The sequence below is a fragment of the Podarcis cretensis genome (assembly GCF_951804945.1).
Source record: "Podarcis cretensis genome assembly, chromosome: 2".
In the NCBI taxonomy this organism is placed as follows: domain Eukaryota; kingdom Metazoa; phylum Chordata; class Lepidosauria; order Squamata; family Lacertidae; genus Podarcis; species Podarcis cretensis.
Genome location: NC_137171.1, coordinates 30855032 through 30881558, shown reverse-complemented (window position 1 = coordinate 30881558; position 26527 = coordinate 30855032). Strand labels below are relative to the sequence as shown.

The window sequence follows — 26527 nt, the reverse complement described above, 5'->3', positions numbered from 1 at the left end:
CTCATGAACAACTGGTATTGGAGGCACGTTATAATAAGAGCCAGGGGTCAGGTCAGATTGAGTCTGGATAGCTCAGATGGTTAAAGTGTGGTGCTGATAATGCCAAGGTTGCAGGTTTGATCCCCGTATGAGACAGCTGCATATTCCTGCCTTGCAGAGGGTTGGATTAGATGATCCTCAGGGACCCTTCCAACAATTCTATGCGCTGCTGAGCCCTGGAGTTTCATATCCAGACAGGTCAAGCAATGGCCCTCACAGATGCAGAAGTGGGTTTGTAGAGGATGGGAACACGGCCTGCTGAAGGCAACGATGGCCCACCTTCCTCACTCCTTGGGGTGTCCTATCCAGACCCCGTAAACTGGTGGTGCTGGTGGGGACAGTGCGGGGGCACCCTTCCACATCTTTGTTGTCGAGGATGCTGGCTGATAACACTGGGCAGGGGAACAGGCCATGAACCGCAAGATCAGGACTACTAAACAGGTAGGGCTGCTTACCTGTCACTGTAAGCTGCTGCTGCCGCTGCCGGCTGGGCATATCTGTAGGCTGCGTAACCCCCCTGGAGCAAAGAGGAGAGACAAAAAGTTACTGTGAAGGCTGCGGTGCCTGTGCCGGCAACCAGGAAAAGAGGCATCTTTTGCCACGAGGCTGGTTCTCAGCAAAGAAGCTGGGCACCCCAGGTGCTAACCAAGCTCAGGAGGGACGCATGCAGCCACCCCACCAGACTAGCCCAACACCAGTCTCATTAGCATTCCCCGGGGATCTCACTAACATTAACCTGCAGAAATTAAACATGCTGAGGAGAGAATGTCACCTCCCTGGCGGGTGGCGGTGTTAACGAGATGTCGCCTCTGATAAATCCGTCAGTGTGCGCCTGAAATATTGCCCAGAGCACTTTAAATATGGAGGGGGAAATGCCGCTAGAAGACAGCATGCTGACACTGGACCAGCAAATAAATCCTGCCCTGGGGGGGGAGCAGCTGTAGAAGGCACAGGGCCACTGGCAGGTCGAACCTGCGTGCGAGCCTGCGGGCCACCCCTGTCCCAACATGCTTTGCTGTTTTGCAGTGGTCCTCCTACAGCATGTATGCGGGGAAGCTTATTTCAAGCTGTTTCCTTCACTGCCTTGATGCTATGGGGGACTCTGCAATGGCGGGGTGGGGGTGAGGAGAGTCAATGGTACACACACTTCATAAGCAGGAACTCAGGAGTGATGAAAAGGGATAGAGCGGATGGAGGGTGTACAGTTGCTGCCTTACCTCCTCTGCTCCCCAATGCCCCGAGACCAAGCAGAATATCCTTTGCGCTTGCGTTGCATTTGCAAGCACTGGCTCTGCAAATCCCCTGCCCGGTCGTCTCTCTTAACCAAGTGAGCAGGTGGGATTTGTCAAGACATGAAATATCTTTCCCAGAAGGTCATGTGCCTATTTACCAGCGTGTGTGTTTGTGGGGGTGAGAGAGGAGTGGCGTAGCACGGGAATCAGCCGGTGGGCTACTGCAGCTTGGACTGGAAAGTCAACAAACAAAAATTTCTCTCTCTCTCTCTCTCTCTCTCCCTCCCCCTGTAAGAGCAAATCGAGAAAGGCTGGACTTACATAAATTTCAGCACCGTAGAATCCGTCCTGGTAAACCACTCTGCAGAGGAAAGAAGCAATGCAACGGTGACTTATGGCTGCGTGTGAGGCACTCTGAAGTCCATTCCGTGCGACTGCACATTTGTTTCAAAGGGTAACCCTGGCTCTGGCATCAAACGGACCTCTGTGACTCTGGTTTTCAGTGCTGTTAATGGCCTCTCTCTGCTTCGACGGCGGGGGAGATGCAAATGTGCTAGTCATCAAGCTGGATGGGGGCGATCTGCCTGACAGGCAAGTGGGATGACCAAGAAGGAGCAGATGCTCCTTCGGGGAATCTGGCCGCAGCCACTCAGATATGTTCCATGCTTAAGCATGCACATGGATGCTATGATTACTCATGTATAGATACTAAACTAAGCCAGTTTCTAACTCTTCTGTCAGTAGGGAATAGAAAGAGTCTGTAAAGGATGCAGCTTCTGTGCCTACTATGGCCACCTGTCCCATCCTGCATGGCCTCTAGTCATCGTCTACCTCCACCTTTGGAGGCAGCAATGCTTCTGAATAGCACTTCCCAGAAACCGCTTGCAGGCTTCCCCCAGGCATCTGGTTGGCCAGGGTGAGAAAAGGATGCTGGACTAGATGGGCTCTTCTGATGTTCCCATCTTTCCTTGCCTAGCTGTCCCTCATGCTTCCCTTGCTGCCAAATAAATCAATAAAATCTACACTGCGCAAATCAGTTTCAGACTAGAGCATACAAATAAATATTTTGCGCAAAGCACATCTGCATGAATGCAACTGGCTTGCATAATTTATTATGGGCAGAGGAGTTGAGGGTTCTTACTGGGGGGGGCAGGCGGGGAGGAAGTGCACAACTACACAGTGTGCTTTCCCAGCTGTGCAAAGATTGTGATATGTGAAGTGCCACATGAGTGTCTTCTATGTGGTAAGTACATAGGTTTGACAATCACACCCACTGGACTCCTTTAGCCTATTATCTGCATAGTCACAGTATTCAAACCAAACCAAACCCTCACTTTATATATAACTGTCAGTTTCTATTTCACTACACAGAAGAGATTGTACAGGAAACAACCAGTTTGCACGTTACTAAGGCGTGCATGTGTGCCACTTTGGGCCCCGGAAGGGGGCGGAACGGGCTGAAGCATGCACTGACCTGCAACACAACCCCTGCGCTAGTGGGAGGTTGCCTGTATTCCTCCACCTCGCAAAATTAAAAAAAAATGTAAAGAGGCAAACAGGGACAAATCTTCTGAAAGAGCCAAGACAAAATGGCTACTGAATACCTTCTGTCTGCCTCCTGAGTGTGCTAGTCACAGTGTTACTTCTATGGCCAGCTATCCTAATCAAACAGGCACACCTAAAGCAGATGCCTTTCTCTAGGTGAAACGGGCAGCCAGCCAGGTGCAGGCCAGGGCTTGCCCCAAACATGGCTGGAGATGTAGTCAGGGCAGGGCAACTGGGAAGTGTTCCCCCTGAGGCTTGCTCGTGGGGAATGTGGGGGCAGACCAATCGCCTGCTGTCTCCGTCCAAAGAGCCCAAAGGCTCCCCCCGCCCGCCTTTTGAAGGCCCCTGTCTCTGCGGCAAATACTCACGCTCCGTAAGCGGGGATGGGCGGAGGTGGGGGAGCTGCCCGGAACGTGTTGTAGACCGTGCGCCCCCGCCCCCGTAAGTGCGCCCCCCGGTACGCTACCGCTGTTCCTGTGGCTGGGTATGGAAAGCCTGTCACTGTGGGAGAGAAAAGGAAACCCCCATGAGCACCCCCAGAAGAGTCCTCTCCTGGTGCCAGACACGGCCTGCCCACCTCTGTGTGGCAGAGGAGGGATCCCCCAGAGAGGAAGCGAGGAGCTTGCCCCTCTTCAGGTGTCCTGAGAAATATCCTCATGCGCCTGGGAGGAGGACACCTGGCTTCATCCCACCCTCTCTTCTCTGTTATATACACATCCTCTGGGAATCTTTCTGCACCCAAAACTCCCCTCCTGCTCCACTCTCTTGAGAAGAGCTCCATAGTATGACTCCTCCTCTGGCCTGTTTCACTGAGGCCCTAAGGATAGCCCCCAGCCCCCAGCCCCCTCTTCTTGTTTTGTCACAGGCACCTGTGTCAGGAACAAGCAAGCAAGGATCTTGCCCAGGGACCTGGTCTGATCCAGACATTACCTGCATAGAACTCTGGGCCATAGACGGTGCCCACCACAGGGTTCAGTTTCCAACCTGGGGAGGAAGAACAAGGAGACGTGAGAGCATCACCCTGGCCCATACCTGTCCTGTGCTCTCACTGCCAGCCCCACCTGTCAGAGACCTAGGTGAAAGGCCTAAGGAGCTCTGGGTCAAGCTTTCTAGCAAACAAGGGCCAGTTTTGTCATCTGCATTCCTCCCCAGGAAGTACTACAAAGTCAGGCTCCACACCTGCCCACGCCCTGACACAGGCCCACCCCACCCCACAGAAAGCACTTAAAAAAAAAAAAGGCCTGCCAGTCTTCCAGCAATGACCAGCTCTGGCCTAGCACACCCTCTTGCCACAGCTTCACTCCATTACCATTTGTGTAGGGATTGGCTGCCTTCTTGTTTGTCATTACCCGGGCCGTGGCGTTGTTGACCTGGCAACACAAAGCACAGAGAAAGTGAGTTAGTGGCAGGCCTTGGACCAAAATATCCTCCTCCCAGGAGGGAACGTGGGACTAGAGACGCAAGGAACGTTTCAGGACTGACAAAAGCCAATCAGGGTTTGGACCAGATTCTCCAAAGAGTATGGGCTGGAAACCCTGCCTGCATATGACAGGTCTGGCAATGCCCCGATTTCCTTATCTTAGGTGTACAGCCCTTTGGAGCACACAGGCTTCAGACGTGTTGAGTGGGAAGTTGAATTTTGGAGCTTTCGAAGGAAACGTTCCTGAACCTCTCCATTCCCAGCATAACGTTCAACACCCAGCATGCAGGGAGGGCCCTGCCCAGGCTTCATGCACAGTGGGAGATCCATTCACCAGACAGGCTTGTGAAGATGCAAAGGAACACACAGGGGCAGGAGCGCCAGAAAACGATGGCGTCAGCATCAGATCAGCACTGCCTGTCCGCCCTTGACCACAGCCCTGGCGAACTCAAGCAACATTATTCTGCCAGAAGCATCTTATATGGCACAACACTTTGTGCCTCAGTGTGATCAAGAAGGGTCCACCAGGGCGAAACCGAAGGCCTTGCTTCATCTCACCTCCAAACTCACTGACACTGAGGCTCCCCATCATGTAACATTTTGAAGAAAACAAACCAGAACCACAACCAAGAAGGAAGCCAGGCAGCAATACGACTACCCTTTAAGGCCTAGGCGTCGCAGGTGGTTCAATCTGGCTGGCGCCTGGGAGGTTGGAGGATTTGGCAGTATCATGCTTGCCCTCCCTCCCTCCAGCTTTTCCCTGGCAGATCCCAGCAGACTCCTGCTGAAGGAGGTCTGCCCTCCTCTTCTTCTTTTGCTCTGTGCCCCACCCCTCCCCACCACCTATGGGAGATCAACAGCACAGGGCATGCAACATCCACTCGCCCGCCTGCGTGTCCTGGGAGGCCCAAGAGGTAGAAATGGTTAGAAAAGAAAGGGGTGTCTGTGTGTGTGTGCATGTGGGGAGCAAGTGTGACTCCTAACGCCCCGACGCAGAGCAGGCAGTGCACATGTTCGCACCTCGATCTTGCGTCCCTCTACGATGGTGCCATTCAGCTTCTCCCGTGCCCGATCGGCATCTGCACTAGTTTCAAAAGTTACAAACCCAAAACCCTGTGAGTGGGGGAGAGAAAGGGAAATGGAGAGAGAAAGAGAAAGAGGGGGATTTGGGAGGGAGGGAGAGAGGGTGGAAGAGGAGTAGGAAGAAGAGAATGAGAAGGGGGGGGGAAACGGGGTGGGTGGGACAGGACAGAGAGAGGGGGGTGAGTAAGGAGCAGTAGAGAGAAGAATCCCCCAGGGCCTGGGGAAAGAAGCAGGATGTGAACTTCCCAAGCGACCCCCAAGGGCTGGGGGGGGGGGGAACAAAGCAAGGAGAAGGGGAGGGGGTAAGGCTCAAGAGGAATAAGGACAGGCGCCAGCTTCCCAAGAGGCCAAAACTGCAGGGCAAGACGTGGCAGAGTGCATTGCCGCTGCCTCGTGGGAAGAGTGAGGTGTTCTGGACTGAGCTACTGGTACTTGCAATCGATTCCACCTGGAGAGGCATTACATTCCTGGAGATACATTACAGTATATTAATTCACTTTCTGAATGTCTGATGGAAACTGTGGGAAGTCCTCATTCTTTGACCAGGACCAAAGGCCAAACCAGACAGTGACATGGGAAATCTGGGACTGGGGGATCTCCTAACACCTTTTCCAAAGTTTAAATGCAGCTTGGGGTGTGGATAAAAGATGTGATGGTGGTTGGGAGCGGTTTAACCCTTTCCCCATCATTGCAATTTCCCATTTGGAATACCCCTTCCCAAACATTGCCGTTAGCCCTTTTGGGAGATGGGGAAAACACAGGCACCTGGGTTATACCTGCCCACCCCTACCCCCTGCCCAAAAACCCTAATATAAGTTTTGTGGCAGGGTGGGGTGGGGTGGGGATTTGAATCAGGAAGACATTGTAGGGAGAAAGGAATACTAGTTGTTGGGAATCACAGGTGGGGGCAGTGCTGTTGCACTCAGGTTCTGCTTGCGGGCTTCCCTTGGACTTCTGGATAGCCACTGTGAGAACAAAATGCTGGACAACATGGGCTTTTGGTCTGATTCACCTTATGTTCTTATGGGTTCAACATCCCCTTTTCCCAGTGCCATGCTCCTGATCCAATTCCCCACCCACACCATGACATACACACAAGGAGAAATTAAGCTATGAGAAAGACGTGGGGAGATCTGGTCATCCATCTCCCATGTCACAGTCTGGTTTGACCCCAAAAGCCAATCTTGAACCTGAAGAAATGGGCCTAGGAAAACTCAGTAAATGTGTTATTTAACAGCTGGGAGAAATTTCAAATCCTGTCAAACTAAACACCCCCATATCCTCCTGGAAACAAAATGCAAACTATGTTAATAAGTATTTTGGCATGTATTTCTGAAAAAGACCCATGCTCAACTCTATCTCCTGCAAAACCTTTGCAACAACTTGCCTTAGGTAAAACATTTTCCCCCTCTTTTAATTTGAGTGATTTCCAGTTTCACCATGAGAGGGTGTTCTTTTCCTGCAATTAAGTTGCCTTAGCTATAAGGTTTGCAGCTCCTAGTTTTATCATCTTTCCAACCTTACTCTCTCTGTTGCTTGCTTCAGAGTTAGAATCTGAAGAATGCACAAACCTGATATTGTGGAGTATCTTCATTCAGCATGTTCACTTTTAGGGTGAAAGTTAAAACACCAAACTTTGATTCTAAGTCAATGGCTGTAGGGTTTTAGGGGGCGGGTGGGAGAGAGGGGTGATTAGAAACTAGGTAGGCAACTTGAGGCACAGAGAGGAAACTGGAAGGGGCAAGAGGGCAGTCTGGACCCCAGGAAGGCACACCTACACTGATGTTTGGGTTGCACCAGACACCAACATGCTGAACCCACCTTGGAGCCGCGCTCATTGAAAATGATCTCAACATCCAGGATCTTTCCAAATTGCTGCAGAACAAAACAAAAACAAAAGGAAGGAAGGGATGGGAGGTAAAAATAGGAGTAATCATTCCCTGTCCACTCCATCTTAACATGTCTGCTTTCATTTACTTATTTATTAAATTTAAAAACCACCCTTCGCCTGAAGACCACAGGGTGGTTTACAGTACAAAACCACAAAAATACATAATGTAATAACAAACCAATAAAAACAACTCCGTGACTTTTTAAAAGGCCATAGATAATTTAATTAGTCCAAGGCCTGGGAGAACAGAAATCTTTCATACAGTGGGGGTGGAGGCGGTCCTTGAGGTATTGCGTCCTGAGCCTTTTAAGCTGTCCATTTACTCCAAAAGGGCCACTGTGTCCTGGTAACCTCTGGAATCTGGGGAGTAAAGTACCACAAAATACCCACTTCTGTCATAGGCCGTTGAGAGCCTGCTCCATCCCTGGGAGCTTGATAGCAACATGGCAGACACTTCAGGATTGAAGGACCAGTCAGTCTCATGTGCTGCCAGGCTGAGAGAGGCTGAGTTCTACCTATGCATAGGCTGAGAAGACAGGTCAGTCCTACTTGGGGCTGGGGTGGTGTCACAAGTTTCATGGGAGAGATTAGAAGGGAGCTCCTGCCATGGTATGACTTTGCTAGGAGCAGCTCTGCACTCTCACCACAAGGGTTGTTATGAGACCTCACAACAGCTGTTCATGGAGAAGATGTGTGCAGGATGCTGAGGGCACACAGCTTGAGAAACATAGGGAACTATCTTATACCAAGTCGGACCACTGGTTCATCAACCTCAGTGTTGTCTACTCTGACTGGCAGCGGCTGTGCAGGATTTCAGACAGGGGTCTCTCTTAGCCGCAGCCAGAGCTGGACCAAGGTGTTTTGCTGTCAGAGGAGAAGGGCACGGTAGATCAGCCAGTTGTACTGGCAATTGAATCCACCACGGGTGACATGAAAACCTCCTACACAACTGAGATAGCAAGCCTGCTTGTTGGGAAGGGAGGGGCATAGAAATGGTCCTGATGCAACAGAGTGGAATAACTGGGGGGGTTCCAGGGAGTGATGCTGTTGTTCCCCAGCATCTGCCACCTGAGGCCGTTGCCACACTCTGTCTAATGGTAGAGATGGCCCTGGCCCTATCTGGGTATATCAGGGATTGAACCTGGAACCTTTTGCATACAAAGAATATGCTCTGTCCTTTCCTTTGGATGTTGGAAAATTCCAATGGAATAGGAAGTGGAAATTGCTGCAGTTTGCATGCTTGTTTGTGGTCAGCAACAGAGATCAGTCAAGCAAATAGTCAATACGCTTTCACAATGTCATTGGTTTTCTTAAGTTCGCAGACTTACAAAATGTAGCTGTTTTTTTATTATTATTGCTTCTGACGTATCCTTTACGTTGAAACAAATCTAGGTAACTTACATAATTTATGCTAAAAACCGGACGGCAAGGTGAATAACGTATTTGGCAGGAACCAAACTGCAGTGGAACAGAAACAGTGATGCCCGCGACAGGGAATGGAATGGAAATGGCAGCACTGGCTCTGCCTGTAGTAGGTACTCAGAGTTCTCCGGGGACACTTGTCAGCATGCTTAGCGAAAGAGGTTGCGGGCAGTGAGAGGAATGGACTCACCCCAAACATTTGCCGCAGGTCAGGGTCCCGGAAGCGGAAAGGGATGTTGGAAACGTGTAACCGTTTGGGCTGCTGCTTGTCAGAACCACACTCTGGTGGGTGTAGCGTCTGGTTGTCTGTCTGTGCCGCTTCATCTGTGTGCTGGGGGTGAAGGGGAAAATTAAAGAGAGATTCCACTGTGATCTCACCACTGTTTTGTGCTTGCTTAAACCATCACTGCCCCTTGCAAAAGCTGGCTGCAGATATATGGGCCGCCTGCAAGAGTGCTAAGTGCTGGGAGTTAGGCTTTGCATGTGGCCATTGGGTTTTGAGTACGTGGTGATATGAACTCAGTAGGTGATGGATTGGGAGAGGGTGCAGCTGCAAACCTTTAACAGCACACACAGATCAGTGGCATATGCAGATAGTTAAGACTGTGAGCTGCTCAGACCTCACCATTCACAGATTCCCTATCTGGCTTCAGGCCTTAACCTTCCCAACTGCAGAATAGGAATAATGACACTGGCCTACCTTAGAGGGTGTTCTTAGGGGTTCTGATCGTTATTACGTTTGTGTTCATGAGAGAGCAGGATAAAGATTGGTGCCGTCACAATGGTGGGCAGGGACAAACAAAGCGGTTCTGGCTTGACCCCTCTGGGCTTGCATGTGGGTCTGCATGTGTGCAGCCATGTGGGGAGGCAGAGCTCACTCTCCCTGCTGCGCGGTGGCAAGCAGCCAGCCTGGCACTCAGGGACGGAGGAGCGGCTGGGAACTGCTCACTCAGCGCTTCCTCACTGAGCTGCATTACAACCACATCATTGGCACGATGGGATTGGCAAGCACCCAAGCAGGTAGATTACAAGTGATTAGGGACACAAGGGGAGCCAGGAAACTTAAGCACTGAGCCACAAATGCCCACGGGGCAGCTGGGGCACTGGCATTGCCTCTGTGAACTTGCCTCCTGCTGCACAAGCCCTCGGCTCTATTTCAGGCCCAACTTGCCACCCCTTGTTGTCTCTTATCCCAGATAAGCCAGGAGAAGGGTGAGGGGTTTTGATCTGCTGCTTCAGCCCACCTGCTTGCCTATAATGCTGCCCCTCGGTCTCGAACCAGGACGTTCTGCCCCCTCCATTTTTTGAGTGGAGACCTCTCCTTGGGCTTTCCAGCTGAGTTTGCGCATGGACTGCAGAGCAACCTGGCTTCATACCTGCATCTTTGCAGATAGAACCACCCTCCTCCTTCCCTACCTGACTGCAGGCTTCCTTGAACTGGCCTGAAAACCCACTCTGCAGGCCCTTTCCGGGCCAGGGCTGGTCCCTTTTCACAGGTTCTCTTTCAAGCACCAAGTGACTTACCGGTACTGTTTGTGTGCCCGCTATGGATTGCGTGCTGGCGTCAGTGCCCGGCTGTTCGGTGTGGCTCTGTGCTGGCGTGTAGAGAGTCAAGGCATGCTCAGGTACTGTGCTCTGCCCCGAGTAGTCCTGTGCTGGGTGTGGGTGTGGTGGAGGAGCGTATTCTGCAGGGATGCCATTCTGCGGGGGTGGTGGGTACGTTGCTGGGGGGTAGGGCTGGGCCATTGCGTCAGGCGGAGCCGTGGCGTCCTGGTTGCCCTGCAGAGACACAATAAAGAGAGAAACGTGTTGACTAATTGCCTGGATCTTCATGAGGGGCCATGAGCGTTTTCTATGGTCAGGTCCATGGTCCCCTCTTCCCCTCCCAAATGGCTGATACAAGTAAATCCAATGACTCATCGGAGTTGCAGCAATCTTTCCCTCGGTGCAAGGCTGTATAACTGAAGGTGTCTCCTACATGCCACAGTCAGTGATGTGTTGAACCAATAAATAAATAAATCCAAATTCTGCATCATGAAAACGAGGGGGGCAGGGAAGGGAGTGATGCAAATTGTTAACATCTGCAGGTGTGCACAAATGTATCCTTGCTTTCAGTTAATTTAATTGAAAGTTTTTGACACTGGGAGAATTAAAAGGAGAAATGTGCATGACAAATGAAGGCAGGTCAGATATTTTATAACCTTCTTGTCAAATGACCCATTTTGTATGCCTCTTTATTTTAATGTAGTCTCCTTTGATTTTGTTGCTATGTTCATAGTATAATTGTACCACAGAATCATAGAATTGTGGAGTTGGAAGGGACCACGAGGTCTTCTAGTTCAACCTTCTACAGTGCAAGAATCTTTTTGCCAAAATTGAGACTTGAACCCACAACCTTGAGATTAAGAGTCTCATGCTCTATTAACTGAGCTCTTTGCTTTTAGCTGAGGTTCAGTACACTACATCAATATATTTTCTTATGAGTTTATGGAATAGAAATGAGTCAACAACAAGAAGGGTCGGGAAGCAAAGTTAAAAAGTTGTAAACTACAAATAGCTACTTGCTAATCCAGCGTAGGAAATCTATGACTCCCATCATCCTTAATCTTTTGGCCATGATGGCTGCAGCTGATGGGGGCCAATGTCCAGAGGGCCACAGGTTCCTCACCCTTGTCCTAATCCTTATAATGCCTGCCAAGCTACTCCCCGACACTGAGAAGGTTTTCTCTCTCTCTATGGTTTTCTTTCTAAGCTTAGGCTAGAAACCTCCAAATTTCTAAAAATAACAGCTGATCGAAACTAGATTCCAGGTTTTCTTCTGGCTATGCTGCAAACACAAGACATGGATACCTGGCCATGGAGTACCACTAGTTTTTGTCCACATGCTTCCTTCTGGCATTTCAGTTTCCCGGAATATATAAATATTTATATGTGCGGGTGTGTAGATAGATAGCTAGATAGACATATAGATAGATGCACATATGTATATGGGTAATTGTGTAATACACACATATATTTAGGTAATTGTGAAAAACAATATTTGCTTCTCTGTATTAACAACTCTCTTGGCCAAAGTGCAGCCATCTTTTGACACATTAAGCTGCAAGGTTCAAAGATTATGCTTCAAAACTGAGGCTCTCAAGTGCATCCATGTGTACACATAACCATTGGACCATGATGCCAGCTAGTTCCGTAGGTGTTCTGGCAGGCAGAATGGTACAGGAAAATGTGTACATTTCAGCTGTCTCCCCTCTCCAAGCTTCCAGCAGGAATCAAAACAACAAGCCAGATTTCAAAATCGCTAGATTTGTGATGTCACTATTGTGGGATGTTAGCATCCAGAATGCATAGGTAAAGGGTTAATTGAAAGAGCTGTAGAACTCTATGACCTTCATACACTCTGTGGCAGTTATGGCAGTTGGTTGAACCATCTGAACAGTTAGAGCAGCAGTTATGTTGTGTTGTGCTGCTGTCTACCTCAGAGTATGTCAGCCTGTAAATGTTAGTCAGTCTTAGATAAAAACCTACATAAGATGTTTCAGCAACTTATGTATCATCTACCTGCATTGTATATATTTAGCCGGCTATGACAAGTACACTAAGTAAAAGTTATTTGTTCTTTAAACTTTAAAAGAGAGTGTCTTGTGTAGTTTTTATAGGGGAGGGAAGAGAATGAAAGGGTCAAACAACCCAGGGCTGCCTTCTGATTACCCCGCAAATGGGAACACAAGTCTAATTCTCACAACTATCACACCTGAAATGGACCTGAAAACCACACCTGAAAAGGTTGTGGGTTTTTCCCCCCCAAGACAGTGTACAAACAACAAGCGAAGCATACCTGCTTGGATCAGTTTGCCAGATACTGAGTCAAAAGTGGAGAGGGGGAAAAAACGACTTACAAATGGACAGGCAACTACCTACAGTTGCTTCCATGCCAGAGCCCTTTAGCACTGCTGAGGCATTGGTTTTCTGTAATTCATTGGAAGTAGAATTAAAACAGAGGTTCCACACAGCACTTAATACAGCATTATATTACTGTATAAGCAATGCCCTTCTTCATGGTCTATCCCCCCACCTCCATAATGTTTACAATGTTACTAAGTCCTGCACATGGCCGGACTAATGAGGAAGAGCCTCCCTTAATTGCTCCAGCATCTGCTACTATACAGAGAAATATGCTGGTGTGACTGGCTCCTACATCAAGGGTGCAGAACCCCGAGGACTGGGGAACAAATGAGGGCTTCCAGGGCTTTAGCCAGCCCTCAGGACTCTACCTAGGCCCGTCCCCACCCCACAGGTCACATAACTCACCAGCCCTGCTCTGTTCTCAAATGCTTTAGCCTGGCTGGAAGATTATCCATAAGGATGTGCAACCCTCAAAGGAAAGCAGCCTCCAGGAATAGGATAGTAAGGGTATACTAAAAGGCAATATTAAATTTAAGGAATGCGTAAAGTATGTAAAAATATGGATGATTTGCAGAGAAGCTGATGGAAGTCTAAAAAGTTGAAATTTGTGAAATTTTTCTGATATGGTGAAATTGTATAATGGAAAATTTAATAAAAATTATTATATATATATAAAAAGGAAAGCAGCCTCCAACAATGCCTTAGATCCATAGCAGGAAATCTGACATGGTAAGTGGAAAGGAATGGCCAACACAGGATGGTTAAAGCTTGCAGAGATGTCTCCTATATTTTCCCACTCGACCTCTCTCAGGGACAGAGAAGAAAGGATAAGTACAACTGTCCATCATTTGGAGAAGAGGTGGTTCCCCACTCAAACATACCAGGTTCTGGTTGGCACAGGTACACACATGGCCACAATATCACTTCACTGATTTCAGAGTTGCAAGCTATGGCAGCAGTAGGGACCAGTCAGGGACTGGTTGGATGCAGAAGAATGGTGGGAGGAACCAGCTGGGGAACCCCCAAGGAAAGAAGGCTCAGGACCTGGGTATTGGTAGTGGGACAACAATGAGTGATCAGAAGGAGAAAAGTGAGAAGACTGGGAAGAGGTGGTGTTGGGAGCTGAAGAGGTAACAGTGCTTAGTGAGCGGGGAGAGTCTGTGGCAGAGAGAAGTCCAGAATCAGAAGCTGAAGAGGAGGAGGGAGGCAGAGATGAGTTATAATAATATAATAATAATAATTTATTATTTATACCCCAGCCATCTGGCTGGGCCTCCCCAGCCACTCTGGGCGGCTTCCATAGAAACCAAAAATACAGTAGGCTTGTGAAGAGGCATGAGTGTCTCTCTCTCCTGCTATGACAACATACCCTCCTCCTTAGTCTCCCAGAACCAGGAGAGCCATGAAACAGGAGGTTCAAAGGCAAGCACATAGGCATAGTCTCTGATTCTTGGAAGAAACCCTGGAGAGGAGGGGACTTGGGTGACTGTGGGGAGGCGGGAACCTTTTGTCTTGGCAACTGCTTGAAGGAAGCAAGACCTGATGGAGATGAGTTGCTGACACTCCTGTGTAGATCTTGTTTTGCTAATAAAGCGTTAACTCACTTGGTGTAATTTACTGCTGCTCGCTCTTGTCAGGATCCTCTGGCTCCTCCTGGACCTGGTTAACATGGCAGGCCTCCCTATTTGGCTCACAAGGCCAAATCAACCAAGCCTCTCCCATCTGCCTGACAACATACGGCACTGTGGTGGTGGTGGTGGGCAGGTAAAGATGCAGCTGAGCCCAAAGACAGTTTGCAAGCATTGCCTGTCAGGTGATGGGCAGCACCTGCAAAGCACACCATTTTGCAACACCCAATGATGAGCTGATCATCAACACTTTGCAGTCTGCTTCTTTGTCTGCATAATTTGATTTCATTGTGACATCTGGTGACTGACAGGTGGGCGGCTCTGCCCATCTATCAAATATGGCCCACCAGACAGATCCAGCTGCCCACAGCTGCTATTCATGTGGAAGCAGCATGAAACACCTTCTGCCTTGTAGCTGTGCCACATGGCAGCCACAAAGTGTCCACCAGCTTGCTACTGGATCTCTCACACTGCGTGGAAGGTCAGCTTCCATGCCACGCCAGCCATTAGGTGATCCTAAAAAATGTCTGGAGAATGGTGTGATTACATTGTCCATGCAAAGGGAGCAACCCACACAATGAAGTGGTCTACGCAATTGCCATGTTCAGCAGCTACTAATGGTACCATACACACAAACAAACACTCCTCCTAGACACAATTGTGCACAGAGTTCTCTCCCTCTTCTCTCCCTTGCTCAAAAACACACTGTTTCACACCTCGCTGCTCTCTTCTCCCCCGCCTCCCATCCGACACCACGTCCCCTGCCTTGTGCTGACAAACAGCCACAAGCCCCTCTGCTAGAAGCCCAGGTTCTGCTCTCAGATGCTTTATAGCCCTCACACAGCAGTGCCTCTCTCTCTCTCTCTCCGTTTCTCTCTCCCGGGATGAAATACATCTGCAGCTCCTGGAGCCGAGACAGGCTCTTTAATTGTGTGTGTGGTTAATTTATGACAAGGCAAGATCACAGTGGGACAGGCTTGGACAGGCAAGCTTTCCTTGCTTGAACAGAGAAACCTTTCCACCCCATGCCCTGTCTCAAGGCTGCCCTGTTCCTAACCACACCAAAGGATGCTGCAAGGCCCTCTTCACCTGGGACATGGTGGCTGGCGCAAAAAGCACACAGGGAACAACCATTTTTGAATCAGCAAATTACTCAAGGGTTACTCTGCTTCTTCCTGCACCAAGTCAGCACTCAATCATCCTGGGGGAATGGGGAGAAAGGGAGACATGCATCTGTTTTACTGGTACTACAGCATCTTAGGACATATCATGCCAAACACGTTGTTTACTGGAGAGGAAACAGGCAATCAGGCTCAAGCTGTTACAGAAAGTAGAGTGATCAGACCCAGGGATCTCAGGATCCTGAGCTAGAAGTCTCTGTTGGGGCAAAAATAGGCTATAGAAATTTTCTTCAAAATGTGTGTATGTGCGTGGAAGTCCTTGTCATGGTCTGGAATTCTGACCCACCTCAGAGTCAAATGAGAACTCTGACCTGGATGATTAGGCCCCTAAAGTGTTCCATTAGGCAGTTTCCAACAGAAGCTTCTGCAGAGGAGGAACCCTAACAGATAGGCCTCCATCCCCTGGTTCCAAAGAAGGCAGCTCTGCCCCTTCTTCAGATGACTCCCCACACCTGAACTACCAGCAGTTCACAATGACTCTTCTTTTCTACTTCTGGGACCAGAAGAGATTCTCCAACCACACAGGAGTGCACAACTGTATGACAGGACACAATCTCTTTAACTCCAAGCAGATTCCATCCAAGGAGGCAGGGCTTCACACAGGCTTTACCCTCAGTTACTGGCCAGTGGTGGAGCAACACTACCATCTTCACAATGATTCCAAGATTCATCCTCATTAGGAAACTCTACTGGAAGCTCTCCATGGTTCTGATTCTTAGCATTTCTAACACATCTCACCACACCTGACCATGGACTCCGGCTGAAGACAGGATACTAAATTACGCTTAAGAAACCTACCCTGCCAAATGTGGCACCCTCTAGTTGAGGAGGTTAAGTTTTGCATGCACTCGCTTGCCCTAATTTGGCAACAGAAATTATGCATCTTGGGCTAATTTACATAGCATGCTTGATTTGTGCATGTAATACACTTTGCATAGATGCATAAGCAGAAGGAATACTTAAGATGTTTCTTTTCTTTTTAAAAAAGTTCAGCTGGAAAAGTACTGAGTGATAGTGATGGTTATGAAGCTATGATCATGTTTGTGCTACAATCCAATTTCTGGTGTGTAAATGGCATTGCCATTGTGACTGTGGGAAATGGAGTTCTATGACTGCACCAAGTGCTTTGTTTCCCAGAGGCAGTAGTTGGGCACCTCTGCCATTTACCTCTCCTAGATTGCTGGAATCCTTATCCAGGCTTAGTCTCATCCTATGCCATCAGCAAAAACTATTCCTACCCAGCAAAAACACAGTAGATGTCACATTGTTTTTTTATCTGCAGTCATTGGGTTAGAAAGCATTGCTTTAAAAAGTAAAAGAATGCTGAGATATCTAGATTCCCCTATGAAGATTTTCAAAATCTTGTATGTATTAGGTATGTATCTTGCCACTTCCACAGGGAGATAAGAAGATCCCAGATGGATCAGGACAAAGGTCTGTCCAGTCCAGCATCACAGTGGCCAACCAGATGCTGATTAGTAACACACAACTGGGACCGGAATACAACAGCACTCTCTGCTGCTGTGGTTTCCAGCAACTGGTATTCAAATGCACACTCTGAGAGTGGAAGTAGAACGCCCCCATCACGGCTAGTAGCCATTTATAGCCTTGCCCTTCATAAACATGTCTCTTTTCCCCCTAAGCCATTCAAGTTAGTGGTCATCACTACATGTTTTGGGAACAAACTCCAGAATTTAATACCCAAAGGACCTGGGAAGAACAACACCAACAAGATCATGAGACCCACAGAGCAGTTACTGAAAACATTGGGACAGCTGGGTCTCCAGTACAATATGTTGACAGCCAGAAGTCTGCAATTCTTCTACTTAGCGTATGTGTGGGGTTTTGTGCCAGTGTCACTTGGGCTAACCAAGCTCTTACATAGTCCTTCAGCCTGCATTGCCCTTCCAGGTTCTAGTGGAGAATGGAGATCCTTAGAAGCAGCAGCCCTCAGGCCTTAAGCCTGCCACTCAGTCCCTGTTAACTCTCATTGGACCTGTTGCCTGAAATTGTGCACAGACTCGGTGGCATCTGAGGTCTTTGCAGGGGCGGGGGGCGGGTGAAGATGCTGGTCCCTTTGTGAGCTCCAGCACAGAGGCTGCAGTTACTGAAGGGTTCCTGGTTCTGTGGTCCCAGGGCTTTTTTTCAGCTGGAACTCAGTCTACACACCTCTCAGATGGGCATCATTGCCATTATAAGAGAACAAGGGAAGAATTCATGTTGAGTTCCAGCACCCTTTTTCCTAGAAAAATAGCACTGTGAGGTCTTATATTTAGAGGGACTCTGGTGGTTGGACTCAGCCTCAGTTTTGTGTCAGGGCACAGAACCAGAGTCTAATAAGGCTATGCTTCTGGTTTAATCAATTCCATGGTTTTCCCAGTAGTGATGTATGGAAGTGAGAGCTGGACCATAAAGAAGGCTGATTGCCGAAGAATTGATGCTTTTGAATTATGGTGCTGGAGGAGACTCTTGAGAGTCCCATGGACTGCAAGAAGATCAAACCTCTCCATTCTGAAGGAAATCAGCCCTGAGTGCTCACTGGAAGGACAGATTGTGAAGCTGAGGCTCCAGAACTTTGGCCACCTCATGAGAAGAGAAGACTCCCTGGAGAAGACCCTGATGTTGGGAAAGATGGAGGGCACAAGGAGAAGGGGGCGACAGAGGACGAGATGGTTGGATAGTGTTTTCGAGGTTACCAGCATGAGTCTGACCAAGCTGCGGGGGGCAGTGGAGGACAGGAGTGCCTGGCGTTCTCTGGTCCATGGGGTCACGAAGAGTCGGACACGACTAAACGACTAAACAACAAATTAACTCCTCTCCCTCTGAATCAGGAACCAAAGCCACTACTGGATGTTCTGGTCATAACACTGCATATATCATTTTTGTTGTTGTCCCAAATAAAGGTAAAAGGTAAAAGTTAAAAGTAAAGGACCCCTGGACAGTTAAGTCCAGTCAAAGGTGACTATGGGGTGGTGGCGGTGCTCATCTCGTTTCAGGCCAAGGGAGCTGGCATTTATCCACAGACAGCTTTCCAGGTCATGTGGCCAGCATGACTAAACTGCTTCCGGTGCAATGGAACACTGTGAGGGCATGAAAATGCCGTTTACCTTCCTGCCGCAGCAGTACCTATTTATCTACTTGCACTGCTAGGTTGGCAGAAGCTGGGACAGAGCTCACCCCATAGAGTGAATTCAAATCGCTGACCTGATCGGCAAACTGAAGAGGCTCAGTGGTTTAGACCACAGATCATTTTCTTACTTTGTGATTTTCAGACTCCTCTGGCATTCTTAGTATTTTGCCACCCCAGGCAGCCTCTTGGGTAATGCCTACTGGGTTGAGCGTGGGTGTAAAGAGACTACAAAAATTACGTGGGCCTGTATGTATGTATAAGTAAACTGCTTGTATTTAACATGGTTAGAAATTAGTAAAATGTGCTTGTTTTCTCACAGAGAAGCTAAACATTTTTCTGGAAGAAGTTGCATGTATGCATTTGGCGTTTGCTTAGAATATTTTCTTGGTCATTTTAAAGATATTACTCCATGGTGAGCAGGATTTGAGGTCATATAATGGCATTAACTCTCTAGCTTTCTCCATGAGAGTTAGAGAGTTAGAGAGTTAATACCATTATATGACCTCAAATCCTGCTCACCATGGAGTAATATTTTACTTTCTTGGGCTCCATGATCACTGCAGTCATGAAATTAAAAGACGCCTGCTCCTTGGGAGAAAGGCGATGGCAAACATAGACAGCGTCTTAAAAAGCAGAGACATCACCTTGCCAACAAAGGTCCGTATAGTTAAAGCCATGGTTTTCCCAGTAGTGATGTATGGAAGTGAGAGCTGGACCATCAAGAAGGCTGATTGCCGAAGAATTGATGCTTTTGTATTATGGTGCTGGAGGAGACTCTTGAGAGTCCCATGGACTGCAAGAAGATCAAACCTCTCCATTCTTAAGGAAATCAGCCCTGAGTGCTCACTGGAAGGACAGATCGTGAAGCTGAGGCTCCAATACTTTGGCCACCTCATGAGAAGAGAAGACTCCCTGGAAAAGACCCTGATGTTGGGAAAGATTGAGGGCACAAGGAGAAGGGGACGACAGAGGACGAGATGGTTGGACAGTGTTCTCGAAACTACCAACATGAGTCTGACCAAACTGCGGGAGGCAGTGGAAGACAGGAGTGCCTGGCGTGCTCTGGTCCAGGGGGTCACAAAGAGTCGGACACGACTAAACGACAACAACAAATGGTATTAACAGTACGTTAAAAATAGTGGTCTTACATAATGCCCTAATTTGTCACCACTGGAATGAAGGTATTTGGTGACCCATGGTATTCTTCCCTCTGCAGGAAACAAAGGCCACAGATTATGGGTTCCTCTGCCTTTAGTGGTACATGAAACACAGTCAACAGTTTCAATAAGAAACTGCCAATTATAGGTAGACCTTCACAACTGCCCCTAGCTAGAGATACATTACATTCCAGGAAAAAGGAGTATAAGTTCTGACTCACATGTAGAAATAAACAACAAAAAAACTGAATGTTGGGTCACTTGTGAGGAACAGTAGGTGCTCTACAATTTTCCATAGCTGCATCATCAGCAAGCCATTGTTCAGCAACATCCTCAACACAAGGATAATGCAATATCTAATGTAAAAGTTGGCAGCTTCTTCAGCCCATCAGCACACTTCCCTACTAACTCTCACTTAGCTGGGCCAAAGGAGTCAAATTAGGTATGTCCACTGTGGATTTCCAACATTTGAAGACTTTCTCCACCTACTTAATGTATTGCAGAGATACCAAAATTCTGTTGCATCATGCTTCATGTGAAATGGGTGAGAGTAAAAAGGTTTGTAGCACCAATATGCTGATTACTGTGAGCTGGGAAGAACACAGTGCAGGCCTGAGAGGACTTCACAAATCACAATGAAGGTCCATGCAGGAGGCAATAAAAATACAGCTCCATGGGCTGCTATGTTACCCATTCCTGACCTTAAAAAACATGAAATAAGCTATGAGCACAAAACTGATTTCCTCCTTGCCACATCTTTACAATACAGGCTCTCATCACTAAGCTCATACATACCAAAAAAGGCTGAAGTATTTGCCAGCTCTACTGATTTTAAAAATGACAGGCGAGAGACACCCAGGGTTGAGGCTTAAATTGCCATGAAACAGGATTCAAGAGATAAATGCATGATTTACAATTCTTGATAATGTGTCTCAATAATACATTCCATCTTAAAACCTACAGAAGTTTTCAAAACTTGGGTCACCAAATAAATGGCAGAATAAGAAGTAATGTGAAGCAGCCTTAAGTCCAAAAACAAAGTAAAACAATATTGCAATGAAATAATATTTTAATACACCTTAAATTTATTTACCTGGGACTCATCATGAAGTTTCTGACTTCATATAGCAGAAAGCTCAATGCAGGTTTTATGAAATGAAGAAACCACCAACTAAATCAATTCTCACAAGAAAGCTGCCACTAACACATTTTTTACTGTAATTTGTGGTATGAAATGCTGAGAGATACTTTAAATTAAGATCATGTTTAAAAACAACAACATGGCAAGAGGCCATGACATTGCTGTATTTACAGGCTGGGTAACAATTTCTCCAGGTACCTGGAACTTCAACATCAACATGCAACTTAATCATATAATGGGGAACAGAGTCAGTTTCTAGTTTTATCATTAGTAAGGCAGCCCACAGTTCTTATACATAAATAAAAACTTAGGCCCAAATAACATGTTGCAAGGTACTGTTTCGGTGTCGTCAACCCACATCTCCTGACACATTTCCCTAAATGAAGAATACATGGTACAAAGTAAGAAAATTAGTATTTCTCCTCCTCCTGCAGGTTAAAGCCAAGCAAAACAAAAGGAAGGTGAACATTAAGGCAATTATATAATATCATATTTCCCACAGCTATACATTACTGGAGGGACATGGGGAGAGGGGAGACATAAGCCTTAATTTAAACACAAATCATGCCTACATTTCCTTATTAACCTGGTGAAATGATGCTCAGATCACTAGAACTAGCACCTACAATACAAAACAGAAATCAAGCTTTGAAGGAAGCTGAACAATCACAGATCACCCAGTCTTCCCAAGAATTACATGACTAGTATTCTGCCAGACAACAGTACAGGTTGCAACATTAAGATAACCTTTGCCAAATATTAAATAATATATTAAACTCAAGTTCTTGACAATATCACTTCATGCTGCAGGTAGGATGAGATTCTATTTCTGAATGCTCTCCATATATAAAGCTTCATGCTGATATTATACTGGAACATCTGTAAACTAGAACAACAGAAAGGCTAGATTCTAACTATATCCACATCTGATATGCTAAATTACTACAGGGAGCATTATTTTTTTACATGGGGACCCAAGCTGTACAGCCCAAAATTATACTGTCACATTCTACACCTTTCATTTACTATGAAGTGGAGGTTAAAAGTGAGAGGTACAAAACTTTCTAAACCCTCAAAGAAGCAGTGTGACATGCAGTAAGAGACAGGAGGCTGCAACGCTACAGACACTTACCTGGAAGTAAGTCCCATTAAACTGAATGGGACTTGCTTCTGAGCAGATGTGGAGAGGAATGCACTGCAAGAGTTCAGCGTCCCAAACGTGGGAAAGCATGGCCACATTAAAAAATAATCCAAAATTAACCGAAATAAATGAGAAGAAAAATGTGCTGAGTTATGAAAGAGAAGAAAGCCAGTGTTTTGTGCAGTGTGCACATGCCACCTTGTATGCCGACTCAACAATGGACTGTGCTGAACAAGAGAACAGGAATGGGTACCTCAACAATGGAATCTGAGTACTCCCTCCTCAAATGATGCGGGATAGCTACAACTATCTCCCACTTCTTGCCAGCCAAGCTAGTGATCTGCACTTCCCATAGATTTTGGTAACGCTTGCATATTGTTACTGTGCAAAACCAAGTTTCTTAGAATAAAACACGAACTGAATTGCATTCTGAACCGTCACTGCTTTCCTGCCGCAGTTTCTAGCCTGTGCTCTTCAGCAGATGCCTATGTTCATGAGGTGCTTCCTCTCGCCACTCCACAGAAAAAAGTGCTTCTGCCATATGAACTGATAAAGGGGCTATCAGATCAACTTTTAATATAAATATCACACACACACAAGCCCTGCTGAGCACTATAATGTACTGAAATTAGCATAGACAGTACAGTCTGCAGTGTGGTGATAGCCTGGAATTAGAAGCAATTGTGTAAAACAGGAGATGTCTCTTAAAATAATAGACACCTGACAATCATAATCAATGGCTTCTGCTGAGACATTCACTTTTTCAATGCTGCGTCACCAAGAGAAGGGCTCGTTTTGCCCCAGTTACAAGCCGAGGTTCCCAGATAGTAAGGATGGGGTGGGGAGGAGAAATTCCAGCAGGAATGGAGAAACCAGGGCAGCATCTACCCCACTGTGTGCACTTCTCTGCCTCTCACTGTACCCACCCGCACCACATCTTCCAGCAATGGCTTGCCATTGCCAGTCTACCTGTGGAGTGTGTGGGAGTCTTTCTAGATGTAAAGCAGATGGGGCAGCAGGGGGTGGGAGAGCGGATGGTTGGTGGGAGGGATGCCAGAGGGGACAGGGAAATGTACAGAGAATACAAAACAAGTGCCACACTTGCCGTCTCCTGATGTTGCAGATTCTAATCTCTCTTCCCTGCAACATCCCTGATAATCTCCATTATTAATTTGACCTGTCTCAGCACTCATCATCTTGAAGATGATTTCTTTCAGGGCCCATTAGGTTCACCTGATCTCCAGAGTGTCTCTCTGTGACACATCTGCCCAGATCTATAGCTCCAAGTGACAAATCTCTTGGTAGTAGAGACATAAGGACATTATCATGATGTGTGCGCGCGTGTATGTGCTGGTGCATCTGCAAGAGAGAATGTGCAGGGTGCCAGGAATGAGTTAAACAACTCCCTAAAGAATTTTCTTGCTTTGTTCCTCATTTTCTCCCTCACACACACTCCAATTAGGGATGAGAGCCTGCTGGGATCCGCTCAAGTAGGAAATCCTTTTCACATATCGGATCCCATCCCATCACTCTCCCAGGATGCACATGATGCTTCCCATCCTCTGCTTTGCACAAACTATTGCTTCAGCCAACAGTCTCAGCCCATCCATTCTCCTTTGAACCTATTTCCTCCCACTGCTCTCCCATGGTTTATGCCAGGGGTAGGCAACCTAAGGCCCATGGGCCACAAGCAGCCCACGGGGGTTGTTTAACCGGCCCACAAGCCACCCCCGAACCGAGCCACTGGCTCAGAGAGTCCCCATGCGCTGTGCTAAACCAGCACAGCATGGTGTGGGAACTCGCTTCTGCGGTGCAGACGCCGGAAATTGTGTCTGTGCAGACGCTGGAAATCCAGCCCATGGAGGGATCTCCACTGCAGTGAACTGGCCCAGGCAAGGTAAACCTTGCCAACCCCTGGTTTATGCTGTAATGAAAATGGGTGTGCTGGGGGCAGGAGGCGGGGAGTAGAAGGGCACAGTAACTTTCACAACACGGTGGTTCAGTGTACGGCCAGTGTGATAAAAGACAGGAATGCTTCTCAGACAGTGTCAAGTCTCACTCACTGAATCTTAAGAGGAAAATATTTATTAGGGGCAGTTTAAATCAGTGGTGGGACCTTCAACTACACCATGCTTCCAGTCTCCAGAGCAAGATCCATAGATAGGCAGAAACTTATTTATGTATACATACATTTCTGAGCCACTAAATAAAAGTAGGGGGAAGAGAGAAAAATAATCTCAAAGCGGTGGGTTGCCTCTAATAAAGTTGTCCAGTTAGTTCAAGGGCTTCTGCCTGCACAGTGGGGCTTCCTCTTCCCACACACTCCCTTGCCCCCCACCCCCAAATCGGCTCTGGAGAGGTGGAACTCTTTCCCCAACAGATCTGAGGTCTGTGTGTGCGTGCAGGTAGAGGAGAGGAAGAGGAAGAGGAAGTCCCATTCTGCAGATTGAAGCCCTTGCACTAACAGGACAACTTGGTTGGGTACAACCCACTGTATGTAAAAGCAACATCAAATACAGTGGTGCCCCGCAAGACGAACGCCTCGCAAGACGGAAAACCCGCTAGACGAAAGGGTTTTCCGTTTTGGAGGCGCTTCGCAAAACGAATTTCCCTATGGGCTTGCTTCGCAAGACGAAAATGTCTTGCCGAGTTCCTGCGGGGTTTCCCCCCCTTTCCCCCCCTTTTCCTAAGCCCTAAGACGCTTATCAGCTGATCCGCTGATAAGCCGCTTATCAGCTGATCCGCTAAAAGCCGCTAAACCGCTAATAGCGCTAATCGCTAAGCTGTCAATGGGCATGCTTCGCAAGACGAAAAAACCGCTATACGAAGAGCCTCACGGAACGGATTAATTTCGTCTTGCGAGGCACCACTGTAAAAAGGAAAGACATAGAAACACAAAGATCAGAAGAACATAAAACTGGATCGTATGGTAGGGGAAGATGGCATAAATAAAAATGTTTCTGGCTGGTGTCTAATACCAGACATAGAGGATGCCTGCCTAATATACAAAGACAACAAATTCCACAGAATTGATGTGACTAGGCTAAATGGCCCATTGCTTGTGGCTGCCAGGCAGACACCATAAGGAACAGTTAACAACACTATCAAAGAGCAGGCAGGAATCTATGGAGAAAGGCAGTTATTCAAGTAGGCTGGTCCTAAGTTGTTTACGGCTTTATTCACTAAGACCTTATTTTTTTCCTGCTTTCTCCAAGTTAGGAATTGATGCATTTTACCAGGTAGTGATGTGCTTTACAAGGTACAGCCAAAATTTTACCCCACCCCCACAACCTGCAGTGTGAAAGAGATACATTCAAGAATTCCACCACCTCATTCTGTGTATGGTCTACAAATGCAAGGATAATGAGGTGATGTTTTGGGTTCCTTCAGGAGACCATTAAAAAAACACCCACCCACAGGAGTTTCATACTTGAAGCTTGAATTAGCACAGGGCGTTCCACCACCTTAGGCTTCGACCGCCTCATTCTGCGGCACATGTAGGCCAGACCTTTTAGACGGGCTCTTTCAGCCTCCTGGACCTCATTTTTCATACACTGAATCTGGCCTAACCAAACCAAAAGCAGCTGCTGCTTTTGTGCCCCCAGATGCAGGACCTAGAAGCTCAACATCAGGCCGGCATGACAGCATGATAGGAGGGGAGCAAAGCAGCTGACAATATCAACACAAATATAACCAGGTGTTTGGGTCACAGCCACCCTATACGTTTAACACACATTTAAGACTACCTCACAGAGCTGCAATTCATAGAATCATAGTATCATAGAAATGTAGAGTTGGAAGGGACCTGGAGGGTCATCTAGCTCAACCCCCTGCAACACAATTCCCAGCACCTTTAGCAAACTACAGTTCCCAGGATTCTTTGTGGGAAAGCCATGTGCTTTACAGGTGTGGCATGGATGTGACCTAGGCTAGGCTCATGTGCTCCTCCTCCCAGCCCCTCCTTCATTTCTGCTTTCTCTAGCAAGACTTCTGCAGTGTACAAAATAAACATTCTTCTGCAGGTGAATCAGGTGCAAATGAGATGCGGAAAATATCCAGCACCATATGGAAGACATACAATTGCAAGCAGACACATACCACTTGTAGTGGCGCATTTCACTTTCCATTTGGATGCATGCCTTAAGAAACAAGGACGAGCCTCTGAGCTGAGAACGCCACTTGATCCTGCCCCTCGAGGGAATCTCCCTGAAGCCCAGCCTGCTGCTCGCTCCGACATCTGTCTGTTCTCTGGTTCCTGATGCACCTAGAGCTTGCCATTCTGCTCTGGATGCTTCTGCAGAGCCTGGCCCACGCTGCCTTGCCTGCCTCATTGGCAAGGCTCAGAGTTGGATCTAATCTTGCACTGATTAAATGTCCCTCATTAACGAGTTTCTTTAATTAATGGAGTTTTTGGGCTTGCTTGGCTTGCTCTCTCCCTGCCGCTCTCTGCCGCCTCAGCACAAACATGGGGCCATTCCCTTTCGAGTCATTTAGTGAGTGGGGCCAGTTCCTGCCGACACCGCACTTTGCTGATGGCGCCTGTCGCCTCACGCCTGATGACTCCATTTTTAACATTTCTCCCCCTTTTATTTTTTATTTTTGGGGGAAAGC

The 26527-nt window shown here is 47.6% G+C and overlaps 2 protein-coding genes across 17 annotated transcripts in view; both read right to left on the bottom strand.

The window, feature by feature from the left end:
- RBFOX3 (RNA binding fox-1 homolog 3) overlaps nucleotides 1-26527 on the bottom strand; it is a 352350-nt gene that overhangs the window by 7193 nt on the left and 318630 nt on the right. For 8 of the 16 annotated variants that reach the window (XM_079965579.1, XM_079965578.1, XM_079965588.1 and 5 more), the window contains 9 exons: nucleotides 10157-10411; nucleotides 8823-8963; nucleotides 7141-7194; nucleotides 5257-5349; nucleotides 4126-4186; nucleotides 3747-3800; nucleotides 3185-3317; nucleotides 1593-1632; nucleotides 495-556 (listed from right to left, as the gene is read on the bottom strand). In XM_079965579.1, the coding sequence (XP_079821705.1) occupies nucleotides 495-556; nucleotides 1593-1632; nucleotides 3185-3317; nucleotides 3747-3800; nucleotides 4126-4186; nucleotides 5257-5349; nucleotides 7141-7194; nucleotides 8823-8963; nucleotides 10157-10378 (860 nt within the window). In that variant the 5' untranslated portion in view covers nucleotides 10379-10411. The other 8 variants (XM_079965586.1, XM_079965590.1, XM_079965583.1 and 5 more) reach the window with 7 other exon arrangements.
- CANT1 (calcium activated nucleotidase 1) overlaps nucleotides 1-26527 on the bottom strand; it is a 164040-nt gene that overhangs the window by 72834 nt on the left and 64679 nt on the right. The window lies entirely within an intron of this gene.